The sequence below is a fragment of the Pseudopodoces humilis genome, chromosome 18, assembly GCF_049639895.1.
Source record: "Pseudopodoces humilis isolate 2021_Gansu_Grassland_sample_001 chromosome 18, ASM4963989v1, whole genome shotgun sequence".
Lineage (NCBI taxonomy): Eukaryota > Metazoa > Chordata > Aves > Passeriformes > Paridae > Pseudopodoces > Pseudopodoces humilis.
In genome coordinates, this window is record NC_142217.1 from 10,167,795 (window position 1) to 10,184,244 (window position 16,450).

A 16,450-nucleotide genomic window follows, 5' to 3' on the forward strand; every position below is an offset into this window, starting at 1 on the left:
GGATGTGTGATGAAGAGAGTCACAGAATCCCTTCTCAAGTCAAATTGTCTTTGCATTAGTTTGAAAGGCCATGACAAAGCCTCTGTTTTGCAAAAAGCTTTGGGAAGAAGATATCCTATGGAGAGGTCCTGCTCCTGGAGCCAAACAGCCTCTCCTCTGGGATCCTGCTCCACAAAATACACCCCCAGCATCCCAGTCCTCTGCAGGAAGGGCAAGAAGTGAACAGTGCTGAGGGCAAAGGATGAGGTGACCAAGAAGACAGATAAGGATAAAAAGAGAACAGCCAAGAAGAAAAGCTTTTCAGTGCTGCAGCTTTAAAGACTCAAAAAAGAAAGGGGGGAAGAAACCTCTGAAATGGAGCTGAGGAAAAACAAATATACAGAATGAAACTGAAGAAGATAGAACAGCACAAGCCAAAATATTAAAACAAACCAAAGATTAAGAGCTAAAAACGTTGTTATCATGATGGACAAACATCCATCACAGCATCCCATCACAATTCTAACTCCAGTGACCTGCAGGGTGGGGGTATCCTGCCCTCTGCCAGGCTTTGCCCAGGGCATCTCCTCCACTGGCCACAGGTCAACTTCCAGGGTGATTTTAACATTCACCTGATGAGCAAACGTGGCCCCACACAACCACCTCGTACCATCTTGAACATCAGAACTGACAGGTCATTCTAGTGCACTCATAGTATGAAGATAAAAAAGCTCCCTCTACTATAAAAATGGCTTAATTTGAGGGAAGAAGGAATTTCATGCTATTTTCCCACCACAAGTAGGAAATTTTTTTTTTTTCTTCTTTTGCAGAATGATCTCCAAGCTCTCATTACTGCTGGTCTAAAACATTTATTCCTGCCCACTCAAATCTGCCAAAAGAGAAATGAATCATATGTCAATAAAACTTGGGGTCCTGAACATGTGCTTCAGAATTAGTTTTAGTGGCGAAATATGCGAAACTGAGCCCAGCTACAGCGAGGCCTGCCAACTTCATTCATGGTAATTAAGCAAAGCCACACACATTTCAGAGGATATTTAAGGAGTGCAGAGTGTTCCTATGGGGACTGGACTCAAGAGCCTTTCCATGAGCAGCTACTGCGTGTTAGAAAGGCATTAATTGCCCTGCAAGAGAAAGCCTCCCAGAACCACCAAGGACAAAGAATTTGGCAATACCTGCACTGACATTTTCCTCAAGGAGTAAGTCCTTCTGCTCAGCTGCTGCCTCAGATGATGCATTGGGCAGCAGCTCCCCCGTGCCTCTGCCTTGGGCTCCATCCCCCTGAATGCCAAACGTGTGATCCAAGCTCAGAAAGTGCTTGTGTGCAGGTAGAGCCTTCTGCCTGAGGCTTGGCACTGAGTTGTTGGTAGCTCTGGCTCCTGAGGCTGAGAGCACAGCCCACTGCCCAGCTGGGCTGGGGCTCTCTGGCCAGGCACTGCTGCCAGTGAGCAGGACAGCGCTGCACAGCCACCTCCTCACACAAGTGCTCTGCTTGTTGGCTCACAGCAGCCCCATGAGCTGCTGCTGAACACATCCCCCAGCAATGAGGAGCTGCACATCCCACCCACAGGCCTAAGGGGCTGATCTTGCTCCAGCTCCCCGTGGAGCCAACAGAGCTGCTGGCTGTAGAAGCCGGACCGTGCCTCACCTGGGGGAGGTTTGCTGTCCCTGCTGACTCTGCACACACCAGAGGATTCCTGGCCTTCCCCACCTTTTGCAGCTCCCAGGTGCTGGCACAGCCCTGCACTAAGGCAGTGTTCCAGCTCTGGGATGAGGGAACTCAACGTGATGGTGGGACAAGGACCCTGACTTTATCAGCACACTCTGTGTCAATGGCTTCCAGGTGGAGACAGCAAGTGCAAAACAGATGCTCATCTTAGCTCATGTTATTTGGCCACTTTCTCTGCTCTTTCACAATGCCTGCTGCCCTCCCACTCCCACCAGTACGGAGAGAAAACTTCTCCACAGCTCCTGCCATCTGGATTCACTTTCCTCCATCTCTCTCCAGCTCACGATGTTTCTGTCTATAAATTCCAGCTAAAAAAAAAGTTCACGTATTTTGTGTCTTTCATCTTCACATATCATGTCTATGACTGTCTGTGTTTCTCTCCCTCCTGTTACTGCTTTTCCAAGCACCTGCCTCAGCCTTTTCTCCTGTGGCTGTGGGGGTGCTGCCAGCTGCTGCTCCGTGTCCCAGCCCAGGGCAGACAACCCACACTAGCAAATTTTCCTGGACTGACAATCAGAACTGCGCCCCAGTGGTTTGTGGCACTCTCCAGGATCCAAGGACACCTTCTGCAAAATAAAATGCAACTGCACGTAGATAGTTTTTTTTTGTCCCTGTCTATCACCATCTCTCAGCACAAAGCACACTCCAGCAAGCTCAGGTTCAATCCAACAAGAAACTGATAAAGGCTGTCTGTCCCTCAGCTAATCAAGCAAAAAAGTGAGAAGTATAAAAAAACTTGTCAACTTGTCAAATCTATCATTCCACAGGCAGAAGGTTCCAACTAGTATTAAAAAACCCCTCAGAAATTTCTAGCACAAACATCACTGTTATTGAAAGACATTAAAATGTATTTTTTCAGAGCAACGAGCTTTATTGTTTTACTTCTTCCAGGATTTCTCTTAACCCTTTGATCAGTGAATTTAATCACCACTAGGATGAAATACGCCTTACTCAATGAACTTTAAAAATTTTACCATTTAGAAAATATGGGAAAATGATGCCAAACATCACCCCTGGATGTTCTGTACAAGCACTGTTGATCCCTTTACAGTTGCAGTCTGCCAGCTGAGGTAAAAACAGCAAAAAGGTACGAAAGGACCACTTTACTGAGCAAAGTGTGGAGGAATTTTTGCCTAAGTTTTTCCATATGATAGCAGGGGGATAAATGCAAAAGGCTTTTAAGCCTGTGCATTCAAATGGAGTTTTGTCTTTCTCCTTCCTTTTATAAATATCAGAAATGCCAACTTCTGCATAAATAATTTATCTTGAATGCTGGTGAAGCAGACAGCACTGCTGAAAACAGCAGCAGCTTTCAATGAAACTTTGGAGAGGGGGAAAGGAAGAGCTGGCTCCAAGTTTGGCACATGAAGGCAGAGATGATCTTTTCTAATCAAGGTCTGTATTAACTGTGGAATGAATCCATGTTACTCATAAAGAGATGCAAAACACAGAGAAGTGTTTATCATGCAAAAGTAGGGAGCGGGGGGAGAAGCAAAACTGCACGGTGGGAGCCACGGGAGGATGATGGGATGCAAAGACATGCCCTACATAAACACACACTCAGGGACCCCATGATTCTGACTTGTGCACGACTTCCAAAACCTCCCTTTTTGTCTGAACATTGTTCAAGCTAATCCCACAACACTCCTGTCACAGGAAATCCAGCTGGCTCTCCTGCAGTTACCTGGAGCCCTGATCTCCCTCCCCTTTACACAGTGCAGCAGGTCTGAGCAAGAGAAGAAAGTGCTCCCAGACCTCTGCACACACAGAGGGGCAAAGGAGAGACAGAGCCCCAGCCAGCTTCACCTCCAAACACTGCTTGGGGTATTTCCCTTCCACAAGTGTCTGAGCAGAAGTTTCCACTCCAAATGAGACTCTTGAACCCACAATGTAAGACAGCCCTGAGGCAAATGATTTACTGCTCATTCCATCTAGTGTCTCTGGCTATGGCACCCTTTTGTGAACATCTAAAAATCAAACATGAACTATCCAACAGGGTTTAATTCAACAAATACTCCTTGGAAATTGCAATTTGTGAGCTGGAAAGGAACTGGGAGAGACAACCTCGTGTGATATTCCTGTCCTTAGTACAAACATTTGAGATGCTGCTCACACTATGTTCTTCCCTTGGTTTTTCACAGGGTTCCATGCCTCTAGCTACACGGGTGATATCTCTAGTGACAAAATTGGTAGGCAACCACCATTCCTGGCTGCAAAGCTTTAAAGACCTGGCTGGCAAGGAGCTGGCCCTTTCCTGAGAACAGAGGTGAAAGCACACAGACCCTCTGCATTTCCTCTTCCCATCCCACTGGATGGCTGAAATGCCCCAAATGCAGGCAACATCCCATTTGCATCAGACAAATATTTGTGGCAAATTTAGTTCCTTCAGGGATCTGATGAAAATAAATCTACTCCTGTGCAGATTGTTGCTTATGCATTATGTCACAGATCTGGGTAGATTCCATCTTCTAGATGTTTTATTGAACTAAATCATTACTGAACTGGCACCAGCAGTTCCCCTAATGTCCTCAGAGCACAGGAATGACCTGGCTGGGAGGGTGCCACAGCATTCCTGAGAATGGATGCAGGTCACTGCAGTGACAAGAAACACCTTCCCTAAGGTGCAGACTTCCAGAACAGTCTCGGTTTGTTCTTGTTTAAGCTGACATAGGATCTTTGCTCATGACTACAGAAGACAGCTCCTCTACCTCACACTGTTAGTTATAAAACCAGTCACAGGCCCACATAATCCCAACCCAGCAGATGCTGTGTTAACAAAATGACAATTACTAATTAGAAACAGCATTACTTGCCAACAGGCAAAGGAACCACACATGCACAAAACCCCCCAAAACAGGAAGAAAAACTGTGGCAATAGTCGGATAAATTCTGTTACCTGAGAACTAGGCACAAGGGCTTTCCACCAGTGTCCACCTTTCACAAGGTCTACATCACTCAAGGGCATTGACACCTTGCCAATAACACAATGGCGTGAGAATTTGTCAAAATCCACTACAGTTAAAAGCAGAGTTCTTCTCTGGGCTTCTAAAAAGGGGATTTCAAATGTGTACCTCTCCTCAAACACTGGGTTCTGCGTTTTGCGTTTCACTCCGGTCTGCTTGGAGTTCTTCTGATCAGGAAGAAGGCAGATCTTCACGTAGGGGTTGGAGTGAGCCATGTCTTGCCTCGCACCATCGTAAGAAATTGGAGGAGGCAGATCTTTAGCCTCAATGACTCGCACTATTAGATAATTATGCAACAGATCGTACTGTGTGCTAAAATGCAGCATGCCCAGCTGGTACTTGGACAAGATCTCCTCATCTGTCAAGGAGTCCATGTCATCGCTATTTGAGTCAAGAGAGTACAGCCTTGGTTCAAATTTTCTAAAATAGTCATCTGGGGTGTAGGTTTTTCGCAGGATAGTTGGCTGAACTATTTCTTTCTTAGCTCCTATTATTCCAAACTCAATGGGTTTGATGTCAATTAGCGGAGAACTCGGCCTCCTCGACTCCAGACCTGAACAAGAGAAACACACCAATGTGCTGGTTAGAGAGTCCAGTGAAGCAATTACAGGTGCACGTCAGCTTCTTTGGGTACAGCTTTTCTGTGTCTGTGCAATGCCAGCACAGGCTCCACAGTGGGGCTTTCCCCCTTGCACTGCCAGCAATGAACAGCCCCCTGTGCCACGCTGGAGCACGAGCCAGCCTGCACTGCTCCCTCCCTGCCCATCTGCACCTGCAAACACCGGGCTCCTGCTTCAGCAAGAAAAACAGGGCTGGCCCCTTCCACTGTGCCTCCGCAAAGTAGGATGAGATTTTAATCAATCTGACTTCAACTTGACTTGGTTCCCTGTCTAAAAGATCAAAGAGCAAGCACTAGAGTTTGATTTTCTCCCCCACAAGAATTGCATTAATGTTGGAAGGACGACCTTACTTGAAATCCGCCGCGTGAGGCTGTAAGTGGACCGTGATGTATCTGACGACGACCGCCTTCTGTCAGGGGAAACATCCTGAAGAGTGGGAGGCAGCTCGCTGATTGTATTATCAGAGTCTCCATCTTTGTCCTCATTTTGGCTGCTTATCCTGTTATAATGAGAGACCTCTGGATGATTCAACCCAGTACAAGGAGTATATACAGAAAAACGACGTGTTCTGGCATTCTGGGGCTAATCTTGGGTGCTCGTCCCTCCATGCTGTGGGATATCTCCTGATCTATCTGGCAAGCAAAAGGCTGAGCAACTGACTTCAGAAAAAATAGATTCTTCACCTTTCTGCCTGTCTTTCAAACAGACTTTTATCAATATTAGAGCATGACACAGGCCACTAAGGCACATATAACTCAGATGTTGATCAGAAATATTATACTTCTCTCTAAGGAAAAAAAACAAACCAAAACCCCACAAACCACAAACCTCAAACACTAGCTTCCTGCTGTAATTCATAGCTACAGTTTGGAAGCACAAACTTCACTAGGAACGAACAGAAAATCACCATGCTCAAATATCCCAAACCTACCACACACCTCCTGGTAAAATGTTGTGGGTTTGCCAGTAAAACTTCAAAACTTGATCTTACAGACACAATTCATTATTTGCTATTTATTGGAATGCCTTTTAAAATATTTGGCTGCTTTTTATCCACTTTTATAAACCAGATGTGATTCTCAGCAGACAATAATTTTACTGCCCAGGGATCTTGGTGGGAGCAGGGAAGTTGGCAGGATCTAAATGACAAAGCAAGTTTTGTAGCATCTTTGAGAAGCCTCCACAGAAGGCTGGCCATCATAGACAAGTCCACATGTAACTCCCTTTTCAATTTGTTTAAATGTTTTTATACAAAACAACATTCTGGTTAAAAAACCCAAGATATGACCACTGCAGTGGCTCCTGAAAGAAGTGAGGATCTCCCAGCTCTGACTGAAAGAAGGGCAGGAGCAGACAGTAACAACTGCAGGAGGTAAAGCCTGCAGCTGTGTGCTCAGAGGGGAGTGCTGCCGATGGAAATGGAATCACACAATGGGTACATGACGTGTGGAGCATCCTGCAAAACAGCCAGGCCACCAGACAGAAAATAGCAGCAGATCACAAGGAAAGCATCAGCACAAAATGAGCAAAGCAAAGGGGAATTCTGTGTGAATTCTGCTTCCAAGCCAGCCTTTCTATGTGCACAACTCAGCTGGGTATAAATGAAATATATTGAATCATTTTCATTAGTAACCAATGACTGGAGCAGAGCAAGTGCTATATTCTGCAAAAAGCAGTAAACTTGCAGAAAAGCCAAAGAAGCATTAAAAAAACAAACAAACCCCCCAAACCAATTGGAAATTCTTATCCAAGGCCACAAAGTCCACAGCAGGATCCATGCAAATTTCACCAAGTCAGGCTCACACAACTCATCCATACTAAAAGAAACCAAAACCTGTTAATAATCGAAACCAAACCCTCTGCTAAAAGGGGCATACAATATTTGCACAGCTCTGCAGCCCATTAAGGGCAGTCCAAACCATACAGTTTGATATATAATCAGTACTTGGAACACAAATAGCTTTTTCATGCCTAAATGCAGGTCCACACAACCATCACAGGTGGCATTTGGATATGCCTGTGTTTGAGAAGCAAATGCACACAACAAGGCAGGGTGAAAAGGGAATCAGGAAGAAAGGCATTAAGGATGTTCTACAATGGGTAAACGTAATAGTGAGTTAATAACATACAGATGACCTTTAGTAAGGAAATTGCTACTGAGCCACAATAATTTTTCCTCAAATAAACTTTGGCTCTGGTTAAAGCAGCTCTGTTTCTGTTTAATCCAAACCTTTGGAAAGAGGAGTCGTGTCCTGATTTCAATTCAGTCTCACAGTGTGCACTGTTTATCTTTGGGGTTTGTGTAGAATATTCCATAACAAGCAGCTCAAACATCCACCCTCATTCCCAGGCCATTTCTGCAAGGACCAGGATGCAAGTGCTCCTCATGAAATAACAAGAAGTTATTATGTTAATAATGTCCACAGTTATGTGCACTCAGGTCAATGCAACTGGGCTCACTGCAGGAAGGTCTGAGACTGCAAAAAAATTCAGAAAGTGAGAAAAATTCATATTCTCCCAAGAGGAAGGGCTTAAACTTGCAGCTTTATCGTCCACTCGTGAGTTTCCAGGACAATGAGGTGTCCCAGAGCTGAGAAAGGGAAAACCTAGGGCCAAAATATAAAGGATGGGTCATTAACCACGGGCATTTCGGTGTTTGCTAATTCACCAGTGAGGACCATAAAAACAGTTTCCCCTGGGGACTGGGTAGGAAGGTGAGGAAGGCACAAATTGCATCCTACACTACACCAGTGTCTCAGGCCCATGAAGAATAGGCAAGATGAAAAGATCTCAGCTGAAAATATAGATCTATTTTTAAAACACTTTCAGGCTGCAAGCAGGGAATACAATAAATTGATTTGTCCCCAAATTCATTGCATGCATCTAAATTCAAAATAAGATAATGTCAAACCTGTTTTTCATTGTAGGGGTTTCCACTAAATACAAAAGCCCCTTCTTCAAAAATAAAGAGAAAAAAAATAAAAAAATACTGAAGGGTCCAACTGGCATACACAAATCTCTGAACACTTAAAAACATTAAAAACCTTATTCTAAGAACAAGTCCAAACTCTTACTCTGCTCATGCATCTACTCCAGAAATCATTCCCTACATCCAAAAATATATATAGAGATATAAAAATATATGATCAACACAGTGAAAACAGAATTCTTTGGTTTCTGAATTCTGAGTCAACATGGGATCATTTCCACCTTAAACATGCACACAAAAAGCTTGGGTCTCCTACTGGCCAGCAAACAAAATATACCAAATCTGGCTCCTGACTTTTAATTTTTTTTTCATCTTCATCTTCCAGACCCTTGTTCCTCTACAGGCTCATTTTCTTCCCCCTCTTCTCTCAAGGAGGGGGGTCCCCTTGGGATTGATCCAATCACATCCTCTTGGGTCCTCTGCTTCTCCCTATCTCCTCTGTTCTCTCTGTCCTCCTCACTTAAATAATTTCTGTGCTCCCTCACCATTTTCCAGCAAAATCACCCTGGAAGCACAAAGCATTATCACATTGCCTGGCACCACTCTGGGTCCATGCCAGCTCTAGAGGAGCCCAGAGCATTTTCAGACAATCAAAGCCTCATCTCCAACTTATACATCAATGTGTGTCAACAGACATCCTCAGAGATCGCAGGTTTGCAACTGTGTCACAGGGGATGGTGACTTCAGTGACCCTAAGGCATGGCAGTGCCCAGGTCTCCTGGCAAAGCAAAGCTTCTTCTCTCCTGTGTCCTCTCTTTGGTGCCTGCTGCCCCTCTCGGGCTTTACCTCTGGGAACTCACTTTCTCTCAGCACTAGAGCAGAACAGGGAGACCCTAACTGCACCAAACCACCCAGAGACGGAGGGAGAGATGGATAAATGGCCTGGGCTGGGGTCACAGGGACCCTTCTGAGCATCTGTAGGTGAAGCATAAAGTGCAACAGGGTTGAAGACCTGGGTTGTTTTTTACCAGAGAGTGTTGTCCTCTGCTTATGGCCATTCCAAGAAGTTATTGTAGAGGCTTTCAGATGGAGCAGGACCAGGGGGAAACAATACAGGCTGGAGAGAGCATTTTATGAGTCCAAAGGTCTCCATGCTCTCTGCCCATGGCAAAGTCCAACTCACCTGCAAAGCCACCATACATCTGAGATTTGAGATAATAGACACAGGGCTTCAGTGCTCACATCACCCCTTCAGGCAGGCAGAAGAATCCAAGAGACAAAAGCTACCCTGGTACAATCACTACACACCCCAAAACACACAGGATGTCCCTTCCGCTGCTCAGCACACCAGATAAGCTCTGAATCTGCCTCTCACTACAAGCCCAGCTACTTGTTCCCAAGATGTAATTGCTCCTGCACCAATCTTTCCATGTCCAATACTGCAACCTCATCACTGTGCTCTCCTGTGTGTGATGCTTTCCTATTTAGCATTGATTTTGTTTCCATTCCCCATTAATTGCAGGTGAATCTGTTTCTGAGCATATATCAGACTCTTAAACATGCTGCTCCACATTTAAAAACCACTCTAACACATCTTGAAGACTCTATTTTTATTGCTTCAGTATTAATTACCATCCTGTTCTGCCTGAATTCAAAGGAGTACGTGGACAAGACTGCGATTTAAACGTGAGAACATTTATTTCATGCAGCACCAAGCCAGGAACCTTCCAGAGCTGACACAGAGTAACAGAACATAAACACAGGAGTAGATAAATTACCTGAGCACCTCAGTGCCCAGGTACCAAAGTCTGAGCATCACATGATGCACTGAACAGGCCTCTCCTGTGCCACAAGCTCTGGACGCGCTGACGCTGTGTCCATCAAATGCTGTGCTCCACAAAGACAGCCCAGCTGACAAGGCAGCTCCTAAAACACCTAAAAAACCAAGCTCCCCTCTTGGTTTCACTATTGGCTCCACGGGGTCACCTCTGTGCTGCAGATTCCTGACTGAGAGGGAGTGAAAGAGGGAAGACTTCACTGACTTCCTTTGTAGTAGATTTGCAAACATACTAATCAAAGCTCCAGATAAGGCCTGGTGCTGTGGTTCTTTAATGATTTGAGAAGAAATTCTGAAGAGTACTATGGTGACGCAGGAGATCAAGTCTTGCTAAATGAAACTTTAGATGAATTTCCCCTTCAGAGGACATAGGAATTATGCCTTTCATCTGCCTATATGATAAGCACCTTCACGCTAGGATAAGAAAGTATTTCAAAACAACCTCATCAGCATTTCAGCCAAGTTGAAGTGCTCCAAAGGGTTGGTCCATTTGAAGAGGAAATAGGACTGGAGATGAAAGGCATCTTTAGAGAAGGGGAGCACAGCTGAACAAGTTATCAGCTTGTTATGCCAGCTTACAAAATAACCTCTGTCTTACCCATCAGAAAAGGTTTTTACAAAGATTAACCTTGCCATTTGAGTTAACAGAGCTGCCCTATTTCACCAAGCCAGGAGTAGCCTGCAGCCCCACCCTCAGGAGGCTCCTGCTCTCTAAGTGGCATCCTCTGAATGCCCCATTCATATCAACACTGATCACAGCTGAGCAGTCCTGCTCCTTGGTTAAAGCTAGGAAATCATGCATTGAAACTTACAGCCAGGCTGGAGTTTGAGCAGGAAAAGGTCCCAGGATTTCAACTTCATCTTCATTTGTTTGACAACAGCTACAGTCAAAACACTTCTGACAACAATTTCTGCAAGTCCACCGGCACAGCAAGAGATCTGAGATTCGAGCAAGCAGACCCTGAAGCCATTGCAAACCAAAGTACAAGATTACAACCCATCAATAGCTATTGAGAAAAAACACTCAGCTGTATTTGTGTTTGTGTTTCTGCAACAGAACATTAAGAACTATATTTATTTCATCCATACCAACAGACAAGTGCTATGCAGTTACCAGCCCAACCCCACTGATGCCATAACAAGGAAGGAAAATCAGCATTCTCTGCAGGTATTTCCCCCTCTAGTAGCAATATATTATTATGTAGGTTGGCAAAAAGATGATTTACAAAGCACTATGGCACAGCAGTATGCTGGAGTGGAAACATGCATATTCCTCCACACACATCAACAATCTAATAGATCAGCAAACATACAACAGAAGGAATTAAAAACTGAAGGTAAGTGAAAGCTTCAATTTAATCCAGCAAGGATCTACTTAATTAACACAGCAATGTGAACACACTTCATCCCTGTAGATGTACCAGGAATATTTGTACAATCCATACACATGAAGCATTACAGCCCAACAAACTCACCACTAAAATTGATTAGCCAGAGCACACTATCCTCATGCTTCTGCTCTGCCACCATGATTAATTTAATGAAGAACCTTCAGTGATATTTTTTAGAGAATAGTTGACCCAGAAAAGTCTTTCATGCCCTGGGTTTCTGTGGTGGCACTGGCAGCACCACTTGTAGCAGTGCTGTGTCAGCTCCCCACCGGAGCGGCAGCACCCTGTGGCCCCATTTCCATGCCATCCCCACAGCCTCCCCCCCACCTCAAAGCTCTGCCTTGAGAGGAGCAGAGAGCCAAACCTCAGCTCATTTCCCACCCACACCAGCCCCAACTCCTGCCATTCATGAGAGGGCTCATTAAGCAGCCCAAGGGCACTGCTCTGGGCACGGTGGGAGATGTGCAAGGGCACAGCACCTGCACCTAGGGCCACACCACTTTACAAGTGTGACCTTGAAATGCTCCTGAGAAACTGAAGAAATAAAGTGTGTGAGAGATTTTCCATAGTTATCTCCCCAAAATACTCGAGACATTTGCAGTGTTCATGAGTGTGGACCATGAGGAGGGGTTTCCTCACAGGAACCTGATCTGCAGAGAAGATTTCATAGGAACATGGCTTTTCTCTACAGTAAAACACACATTTTTTCCATAAACAAAATCTGGGCACTGCAAACCAAAAAATTACCAGCCCAAAATGCAGTGCATTACTTATATCTAGGACATCAGTAAAGAGTCAGAAAACACGAGACAATCCCCTCAGGATGGAGCAAGGAGACAGAGCGGGGAGTGAATCATCAGATTAACTCACCTCATTTATTGGTTCCAACTGTCCTTTTAGACATCCAGGATGAAGCAAAGGGGAACAAAATGAAAAAGACAAAAACAAGTCAGCAATGCTCAAACAACTTTAAATTTTCTGCCATGACATGCCCCAGCCTGGGATGAGTTTGAATTTCTGGCAAGACAGTACCTTGTAGATGTTAGAGGAAGAAGAGATCTGACCATGCATCAGCTTCTGCCATTTCCTACCCATCCCTACCAGGGCTCCTTCTGCTCTTCCTTTCCCACAACCAAAACTCCCAAACCCTTTCTGAAGCATGAAAATCCTGCTCATTGCTCCTTGCTAATGGGCATGCAAACACTTATTTTGTGTTCTTTAGTAACCTGCCTCTAACTGCAGCAACTACTTGCTGCTGACAGCAAACCACATCCAAATTTTTCAGTGGGAAAAAGGCTTGTCTCCACATTCAGCCCATATCAATGCAGTTCCAATGCCAACTCATTAAAGCAACATTTCTAGGAAGAGGTAGAGACTGGATACTCTCCATTACATACACATCTCTGGGCCCCTTCAGCCTCATCCTCAGAAGTAATTTGAAGAACACAAAAGATACAAGTTAAAGGCTTGAGTCCTACGCTCCCATTCAAAATCTACAATGCAACCACCGCGCCCAGGCCACAGAGAAAATCTACAGCAAAGGAAGAAGGCATCACAAACCAGTGTTTTATTCACAAAGCCACCCTTGGAACATTATATATACATATATAATGGATGGACCCATTTCCTTTGGAGACTCACTAGCATTTCTGATACCTCCTGAAATGTCTTACCTATTGCATTCCCTCGATAATGTCTAAAAGCTTCCTGTTTGTCCTGGCTGTCTTTGTATGTGGGGAATCCCTAAAACAAAGCACCAAACCAACACATAACTACAGAACAAAGCAATACAAAATAAAACCACAAAAAACTCCATCCTACTCCTACAAATGTAGAAGATGGCTCCTAGCTTTACACTCATGACAAAAGCAGCCTTTTCTGAAGAAGCTGGGATGCAGAAGTTGACTTTAGTTCCAAGAACTCTCCCATGGACCACGTGTTGGCCCAAGCCTTCCTTTTAAATTTCTTGGAAGCCAGTGCTCGTCAAGAAAGCCACCACTTGTTAGGAGCAGCTAAAAGCCTAGGAGAGCTGTGGTGCAATGAGACAGGACAGTGACTACAGACACCCATGGGCCAACTGTTTAAGAAAATGCTAAATGGTTAAATGGGCTCTGTCATTCCTTATTAATGCAAAGTTGCAGCCAAAGCTAGAGTGGTTTAGCAGAGCTGCAAGGAGGATATTTGAATTGCTCTGGAACAAAGCGGCTGGATCGGTGCCACGCGATCGAACGCCGAGGCACATGTCATGCAAAGAGAGGGCTTTTCCAGGCGGCCCACAGGGACACACAGCAGGCTCACATCCAGCAGCCCTCCCGGCCACCAGCAGCCACAGCCGTGTGAAGCCACCCCCGTGTGCCATGAGCCCCGAGGGCACACACAGCCACCCCACGGTACCCACAGAGCAAGCCTGTGACCACCCACAAATGGAAGGACAGGGAGAAGAACTGAGTATTACAGTGCTGAAGAGGTAAACAAGTCAACAGCACCTGTAGGGCTGAAATGCAGGGGCCCATGAAAGGAAAGCAAACACGACCACCTGTTCACCCACCTCGCTGGCACCAGGCACGAGGGGCAGGGCTGGGGAAGGGCAGAGGTTCAGGGAGGGCTGCAGCAGCGGGCTGGCGCCGGGGATCCCCAGGAGCACAGCAGCTGCCGTGTGCTCAGCACCTCCTGGAGAAGGGCTCAGGCTCCCGGGTCCGGGGGGCACCATCAAGCTCTGCCTCGTCATCCCAATGGGCCGAGCAGAGAACAAACCAGATGAGAGTCTCCAGCCACGAGTGAACCCTCATCAAGGGCGAGGCTGGGGACAGGGCTCCATCTCCACAACCTCCTGCAGGGCCCCTGCTCCAAGTTAGCGGAGCCGCCAATCCCCGCCAGGCCATCAGACCAGTGGCAACAAACCACCGTGGCAGTACCCCTAGGGATGCTGCAGCAGGGTGGGGTCCTCACTGGTCACAGACCGCGTTTTGCCCCCACAGTGACCCAGGAAGACTCACAAGCTCCATCGGCAGTGGACACCGCAGCCTGGACAGACACCCATTCCCCACATCCCACCACGACTGAGCCGGTGTGGGGATAACGGGGCTTTGCTGACGTCCTGCTCCACACCCGGGTACCCCCACCTTGTACCCCGACAGCCGTGCTGCTGCAGAGCCTCCGAGCCGGGGGGCGCCGGGACCGCCGAGCGCCGCAGGACACCTCGGGCGGGGTCCACCCGCGGCTGTTCCAGCGCGACTCCCGGGGCAGCTCCCTCAGCATCGCTGCTCGCACCCGCCGGGCGCGGCGGCGGCTCCGTCCCGAGCGGGAGGGGACCGCGGGGACACGGCGGGGCGGGAGGAGGGGGGACACGGCCCCGCGGGACGGGGGGCACGGGTGGCGCCGGTAGCGGGGTCTGCTCCGGCTGGAGATGCCCTCCCGCTCGGGTTCATCGCGAACTGCGCTCGGGGCAATAGCTGGGAAGCTGGCGGCTCGGGGTCTGAAGCAGCCCGACAAAAATTCAGCCCCATAATGCTGGCAGAGCTCATCCATCACGGCGCAGCCCAGGGCGCCAGTGCCCCCCACCCGCCGGACCGTGCCCAGGCGGGGGGGCCCATCGCATCTCAGTCTGCCCGCGGGATTCAGCATCTTCCTCCTTCCTAGAACTCCTTCTGCGGGATCGGGACGGGCTTCCACGCCCCCGGGGCCATCCCGCTCCCCCAGCAAAGAGAGGCCCGAGGGATGCTCGCCAGCCCCGCGGGGATCCTCTCCTGCCCCGGTGTCTCGCTAGCAACAGCTGCCGGCCCCGCTCCTGCCCCGGCCCCGCCTGGCCCCTCTCCGGGGGTTGCTGTCGCCTTCGGCAACTCCTCCCCAGAAGTTAACCCGAAGTTGCGCACCCGCCCCGGGCGCGGAGCACGGGGGGGCCCCGCCGCGGCACCGCACCCGTCCCGCAGACGCCTCAGAGCCCCCCCCCGTCCCCCCGGGGGGGGCCCCGGCCCGCCCCGCTCCGCACGCACCTGGATGTACGCCATGGCTCCGCGGGGCTCCGCGGGGCTCCGCGGGCGGGCACGGCCCCTCCCGCAGCGCGGTCCCACCCGCGCCGCAGCGACAGCGGCACCGCCCCGGGCGGGGGACGGGGGCGGCCCCCGGGCAGCGCCGGTTCCGCGGCCGCGCAGGCACCGGCAGCGCGGGGCCCCGCCGCCCCCGCGGGCGGTGGAGCGGCCGGCGGGCGCGGGGCCGGCGCTCCGAGCGGGGGGGCAGCTCCCCCCGGCCCGGCCCTGCCCGCGGAGCCTCCGCGGGCCCGCAACAGGTCCGCCGCAGCGCGGGCGAACACTGACCTCCAGAGGGCCCGGCGCGGAAATTCAGGGATGCGAACCCCTCCTGGCCCCCGGGACGCGGTGCGGGAGGTGCCGGTGGAGGCGAGGGGCGGCTGGGCAGGTGCGAGCGGCGGCCGTGGCTGATAAAGCGATTTCACAGTGCGCTTTCCCTCCAAGAGTTCGCTGGATGAGAAGACAGACCTGAGTTTCAGGAGAGATGCGGTTGTTTTGTGAGCTTGAATGAACAAAGTCAAAACGTACAAACTCACACCTTCCCCAGCTGAGACGAGCAGCTGGAGCGAGGAGTGAGCTTGTCACCCACCGATCACACTGAGCATCTTGTCCCTGCGCTGATGTTGGGTCCAGCCAGAGCAGGGTGGGAGGGAACGTGGTCCAGCAATGGGCAAATCTCACCACGGGGGTGGCTGGACCTGGAGAACTCAAGCAGCAAAACGCTCCTGAGGTCAAACTCTTGAAAGGGAAAGCACAGGAAAAGTGGAGCGTTTTGGCCGTTCTCTTGATCAGCACCTTAGTGCCACACAAAGTGGAGGCTTCCCAGCATCCTGGTGTTAACAAAGGCTTCTGCCCTCGGTTTTGGAGGAAGCTTTCAGGCTACATTTCTGGCACCTTCCTGGTACATTGATTCACGCTAAAACCTCGACAGAGGCAGCAGCTTTCAGCTCAGGCCAGCT

The 16,450-nt window shown here is 48.7% G+C and overlaps 1 protein-coding gene across 1 annotated transcript in view; it reads right to left on the reverse strand.

The window, feature by feature from the left end:
- The window catches only part of SYT17 (synaptotagmin 17), a 32,165-nt gene extending 17,075 nt beyond the window's left edge, over positions 1-15,090 (reverse strand). The window contains exons 1-5 of the mRNA XM_088064314.1: positions 14,589-15,090; positions 14,015-14,136; positions 10,888-11,036; positions 5,660-5,808; positions 4,623-5,242 (exon numbers count right to left, since the gene is read on the reverse strand). Of these exons, the coding sequence (XP_087920440.1) occupies positions 4,623-5,242; positions 5,660-5,808; positions 10,888-11,036; positions 14,015-14,136; positions 14,589-15,090 (1,542 nt within the window). The remainder of the gene's footprint in view (positions 1-4,622; positions 5,243-5,659; positions 5,809-10,887; positions 11,037-14,014; positions 14,137-14,588) is intronic.
- Positions 15,091-16,450: the final 1,360 nt, after the last annotated feature.